This window comes from Lepisosteus oculatus, chromosome 1 (assembly GCF_040954835.1).
Source record: "Lepisosteus oculatus isolate fLepOcu1 chromosome 1, fLepOcu1.hap2, whole genome shotgun sequence".
Classification (NCBI taxonomy): Eukaryota; Metazoa; Chordata; class Actinopteri; order Semionotiformes; family Lepisosteidae; genus Lepisosteus; species Lepisosteus oculatus.
The window spans coordinates 77,498,035-77,504,034 of record NC_090696.1 but is presented as its reverse complement, the minus strand read 5'-3'; the positions used below and the strand labels follow the sequence as shown (position 1 = coordinate 77,504,034).

Here is a 6,000-nt window from a genome sequence, read left to right as displayed (position 1 = left end):
GGTTTTCTTTGTGTTCTGGAGTGCATTTTGCAATGATAAAGACATGTGAAAAGCACAGGATACAGGAGGCAGAGTTGAACTGGACGTGTCATAGAGCCGATGTCAGCTGTTTTCCCGAAGGATACTATTCTCACACCAGAAACAGCCCCCTGCGCCCTGTGTCCGGTTCACTGTGGACACAGTTCAGCGAGAGAGGGGTGGAGATCAAAATACCGCACTTGGGGTCCCAGGCCCAACGCCTTCTAGAGGAAAGTACACTTGGGTGAGGAAATGTTCTCCAGGCCTTGGACAAATTGAGCATTCTTAAGGGGTACGTGGATTTGCAAGCTCAGCTCAAAAAGTGTATTAAAAGGCCAAAAGCAAAGAGAGAGAAACGTTGGAAAGCAGGCTAAAATAATTAGTTTATTGAGTAGGACAACGGAAAAGGTTGAAATTAATTTTCACAGAGATAGTTAGCAGGAGATAGTTAACGGGTAATGAGTGGTGGACTTGAGGGAAATGGCGGATTTATGAAATGAATGTTTTTTTCCTCAGGAGTTTACAGAGTAAGAAAATGACAACATTCCTCAGGCAGAGGAAAGACACAATTCTAGATGAAATCGTATTCGAACAGAAGAGACAGAACCGCTACAGGTATGACATGCAATTAAAGCTACATCTCCTGGAGCAGATGGTATTCTTCCGGGCGTACTGAGTGAGGATATAATACAAGTTGACATAGGAAGTGAGGTGATGCTGCGGGAATGTTGTACGCTGCACTCGTGACATTTCATTTAGAACGTTGTGCACAGGTGTGGTCACCGCATTACACAAACGGACACCGCTGCTCTGGAAAAGGTGCAGCAGACAGAGGAGCAAGCCAGATACAGCCGACAGGCTGAAGGAACTGAGCCTCTTTAGTCTTGAACACAGAAGACTGCAGATCAGACCTCGTACAGGTACTTGGTGACAAAGCCAGCCCGGTGGAGATAGCTTCTGAATGAACAGTACAGACCCACAGCGCCCTAAGGGAAATGAGACCAGGAGGCACTCGGAGGATAGTAGGCATCTGGGACACGTTGCCCCGTGATAAAGCCAATTCTCTGGCTTCTCTCTTCCTCAGACCTGTTGATTACTGGTACCTGAATGAGCTAGACGCACCTCTTTGTCCTGGGGCTCTGAGCTGCAAAGTGTGAAAAAGAAAACATCCGAGGGCAATAATCTTGATATTGATGGACCAGTGAGTGTGAGCATTAAAAAGTTTGAAGTAGTGTTTGAGGCATTATATCTTTAATTGTCATATGTAAGTTCTCATAATGAGGTAGCCTACAGAGACTGATGTTAAAAACCACGAGGCATAATCTGCTACACTGCAATGAAATGACAACAACACAGAAGACGCATTCCTTTTTAATACATTTAATAGTGCACGAAATATTTAGGATCTGTACAGAAATAATAATAAAATATGATAAAACATTTTATTATTTTCTGTCTGAGCTTTAGAGTAACATTTACAATAAAATGACACGAGGTACAAAAAAGTATATCTGAGGTATAAATATGTGAATATTTTAAATAATCTGTCATTGTCATGCATTATCCTTATTAGGCAGTATACACTTAAATGTATCCAAGTTTACAATACAATGGTATGTACAGAAAATGTATCGCAAATGAAAAGTAACTTAAAATTCTGACAATGCATAATTAAAATAAGCTTATTTTAGAAAAACAACACTTCATTAAGGTATTGAGTAACACTGATAGAGATGTGTACAAACCTGCAGATTTTCCTTCTTTGAATTACTTAACCTACACTATCATCTCACCATTCACACGAATTGCAATGCAGTTCCATGTCACTGCATCTGTCCTTTCTGTATTTACAGTAAAACCTGTAGAAAAATCACCTTTATAAAAGGACCAATTTATTACATTCTTCAAACACTGTTTCTATTTTACAGATGTTATTAAAACAGACGGCACAATAAATTCAGCAGACCAGGACGACGCACGTGCTGGGCTCAAATCCTTTCTGATGCTCACATCCACTCACCCTTCTGTTCCACTACCTCGTAAAGACATCAGAGGCCACTGACCTCAGATACACTTGAGACTTTTCTGTTCTTAAAAAAATGTTTTGGTCCGTTTGGGAATTGAGAAACTTAAAGCCTTTAAGCAAATTGCAAACCTTACTCTACTTTCCCACCTCCTGGTGTCCCAGCCACCATTCTACAACGTACTCTTTGAAGCAAATCCAGAAACACACAATGACACACTGTCTCTTACATCCCTCGTCAGGAAGAACAGAGCACGCAGAAACAGCCAGACAAGCAGACAATCTTCAGTCCTGCTAGCAACACCGCAGAACAACAATATTTTCACAACATATTGTATCAGGACTGAAGTGTAAGATAATTGGCCTCGTCTATAATATGTACAATATTTTTATTGGCTTCCCAGAAGCAATAGCAGCCCTGTGTTAATCAAGTGCTTTAACAGCACCTTAAAGAGCTCAGGTTCGTTCCAGTTGGGGCACGGGCGACCCGTTACTCAAATTAAGCAGCAAAAAGACAAAAAAAAAAGCATTTTGTCACAGTTCAGTCAACTTCTTATTGTCGTCCTCTGCCTTGGCGTATGTGCAAACTGCAGGCAACGTCACGCAGACTCTCCTCGGCCACGCGGGAGGACTCCCCCTTCCCAGAGTGCACGGCGAGCGGCGCGAGGGCGCCGAGTTATTTATCCAGCTGGCTGCTGAAAGAGTCACGTATCCGCACCACCTCCGCTGCACACCAGTGCCCAAATATCTTGTTGTACCACTCAGGACAATGACCCCTGTTGACAGGAGGAGAAGGAAAGAAAATCACTACAGAGGAGGGAAACCATTCTTCTTCCCCAACATCCTCCTAACCAGCGCAGCAACTGAAGACGGCGAAACATATTTCACTGGGAAAGATAACATTATCCATGATCCAGGAAGCTCTTGGGCTGGCCGTACGTAAACCGTATGTCATAACATCCTGATTTTTCAAAACCCGAAGCATTTGATCTATGAGTGGAGAGCTGAGCTTGTCTGCTAGCCCTGTTTTAGATCTATTTATAACCTTTCCCTGGGGCTATCAATGCAGCAGAAACTACTGCTGACTGGAATTGAACCTACTGCACGCAGAGGTATGACCCATTTATCTCAGAATGAGAGCTTTACTGCTCATTCTAAAGGTGAAACATAAATGCATGCTGTGAAATAACAGTTAGCACATGGACACTGTACAGCCACATCCAGCTGTACGCTCATGGTGTGTGAGGTGAAGCTTTAGGCTTGATAAGGTTTGTGTCCTTATCTTCACCAGGAGCCCAAATAAATAACAGTATGTCTTGCAGGTGTGTCAGTTCTTGTCAGTTTTTTTCAGGTGTCTGAACCACACACCCCTCTCGGTTTCTCAAACTCCTTCTTGAAATCCTCTTTTTGAAAGGCGCCGAGGAAACCAACCCTGTGGATTTCCTCAGAATGAACAGTGAAATGCCCATCAGGGACACAAGAGGACGCTACGCAGAGGTACATTTGAAACCAAGAATAGGAAGCTCTTCTTTGCTAAAAGGGCGACAGGAGTCTGGAACATCATCCCCAGGCACGTTGTTGAAGCCGATACCAGCCAAGAACTGGCTGGATGAGATCTTGGATCAATTAGTTAATTGGTCCAGCCAGCTAGCCAATCCGATCGGCCTCCTCTGCTCTGCGGCCAGCCCTGTGCTCTGGTGTTGCGCCACCTACCTGCAGTCTATCCTGGATATGTAGGTGAGCCTGGACTTGAAGGCCCCACAGGGCTCGATGAGATAGCGTGACGTCAGCACGTTGGCCCGGACCCCCATCAGCGCCGCCCCTTCGTGATCCACAGACACGCCGACTACAGCACAAGCGCCCTTGGGCAGATCCGTCACCCAGGTCCTAGCAAGACAAGGGAGCAGGGAAAACCCCAGCCTGAGCACACCGGCCTTCCAGGAGAGGAGCGCATCTCGCCACTGCCGTGACGGAGACGGCGGCCTGCGCGCGGGGGGCCAGCGGCGGCTCTCACCTCAGCACCACGTGATCCAGCGGGGGGTGTGGCGCCATGCTGGTCCGCACGTACTGGTAGACCTCGGTCTGCTGGTCCAGGCTCTCCACCGCCTTGCAGTCCAGCAGGTCCTCGTCCCACTGGTGCTGCTCCCTGAGCACACGGTTCAGCACGTCTTCCGGGGCCGCGGGGATCTCCACGCTGGCCCTCCAGAGGCGGAGAGGAAAGCCATCGCTCACCTGAGAGGAGGAGGCCAACAGGAGCGCCGCTCGTTAGCCCGGGCCAAGCGCGGAGCTTCCAAGGACTGAATTAGCGCACAACTGAATCAGGGCCCCTGCTAACGTGGCTAAACTCCGATCATGTCAGGAGCAGACGTGAGGGTTTGTGCGCAGGGCGGGAAAAAGCCCTGCCGATGAACCTGTGGCTGCCTGTAAAATGCTAGCGGTTCTATCAAATGGAAGAACGGACAACATGAAGGTTCAATCGTTTGATGCAGCCCAGGTACCTTCTTGTAAGAGAGCTCTGCCTGCTCTGGGGTGGAACAGCTGTCATAGCCCTTGAACTTCTCCTTGGCCTCCTTCAGCAGGCTGTCCAAGGCCTCCTTCAGGCACGTCTTGTATCCACAGGGCTGCTCTTTGCTGCTGTCCACCAGCTCCTCCAGCTTCAGGGGGTGCAGGCCTTGCTCTATGTAAGAATTTCGACAGCGGCTCATTTCCTCCGGAATCTGAAATGCAGTATTGCAAAACTAGTACTTTGCAAATCAGTCCAGGCAACCTAACCACAGTCAGAAAGCATCCTTGTCTTGTTTAGAAGAAAACCTCATTTCAAAAGGCAAACCTAACCACTGTTTTGTGTGTCTAGAGAGAAATATGTTCACTGCCGATTTCTTAACAGTGAAGAACAGTTGCTGGAAGCTGTTCAGAGTCTTTTATTTTAAAGGATCCCAAATAAATTCACAGCAATTCAACGCCATTCATGTGTAGGAGGGGTCCTGCTTTATCCAGTATTGGAGAACGGCCCCCAGCTGGGTGACACACAGCAGCAAGGTGACACGCAGGAGTGTTTCACCAGGGGGGATGTGTAGGGAATGCACACTCTACAAGCCCAGGGTGAAATTCATGAACCCAGGTTAAGACTCAAACGGTTACCTACGGGTCACCTGCAGCCACAGCTCAGTTTTGAGTCATCATCCTGGTCTAAGAATTTACACGACTGGGGTTCTGCGATTCCCATTTGTGCTCCCTGGGTGGTGCTCAGCAGAGGAAGGCCGGATACAACACAGAACAATACTGTGAGCTCAGACTGGAGGAGAGGCGTTCCCTCCGTCTGTGACTAAGCCAACGTGATTCCTTATCGGAGCCGCCCCCAATGTCATGTTGCTCATCTCCTCTTATTGTCATAGAGACTAACCCTAGTCTAAGTTGTCCTGAAATTGTCCTGAAATTTCGATCATGCCGCAGTGAAGCCACTCCGAAAACCTCCAGCGCCCTCCCACCCTCCGAAAGCAGCAAGCGCACGGACCTGGAAGAGCTTCCTGCACTCTGCAATCATGTGGGCCAGGCCCTGCGTGGCCGCCAGGTTCTCGTTCAGGTCCTTCTGGTCCGGTTTGCCGAGGCTGTGCTTTCTGTGCATCACCCTGAGGAGAGGAGGCGACGGCCCAGTTAGAACACCACCACCACCAACAAGGGCGGCTAACGAGGCGTCACGCAGGAAGAGGAACAGGCCGGCCGCACGCGAGGCCTGAGCTCAGGTGTGGCGAGAATACCACCTGCCGGAGCTGCAGGACTGCAGTACACTTCAGCAACAACCACTCTTTGCACCGGCAAAGCATTGATGTTAGACATAAGATACATAAGACACATTGACGTGGTGATTAATGATCTTCTAAGACTTTACTCAAGAAAATCCATTGGGTAAAGTAGAAAAAAAATGAAAGAATGTATTCCTCATAAGAACAAGGACTGAC

General features: G+C 47.8%; 1 protein-coding gene across 4 annotated transcripts in view; it reads right to left on the bottom strand.

Moving 5' to 3' along the window:
- Window positions 1-1,382: 1,382 nt before the first annotated feature.
- dlc1 (DLC1 Rho GTPase activating protein) overlaps window positions 1,383-6,000 on the bottom strand; it is a 103,697-nt gene continuing 99,079 nt past the window's right edge. For all 4 annotated transcript variants that reach the window (XM_015345793.2, XM_015345794.2, XM_006629984.3 and 1 more), the window contains 5 exons: window positions 5,556-5,670; window positions 4,540-4,758; window positions 4,056-4,273; window positions 3,755-3,928; window positions 1,383-2,817 (listed from right to left, as the gene is read on the bottom strand). In XM_015345793.2, the coding sequence (XP_015201279.2) occupies window positions 2,718-2,817; window positions 3,755-3,928; window positions 4,056-4,273; window positions 4,540-4,758; window positions 5,556-5,670 (826 nt within the window). In that variant the 3' untranslated portion in view covers window positions 1,383-2,717. The remainder of the gene's footprint in view (window positions 2,818-3,754; window positions 3,929-4,055; window positions 4,274-4,539; window positions 4,759-5,555; window positions 5,671-6,000) is intronic.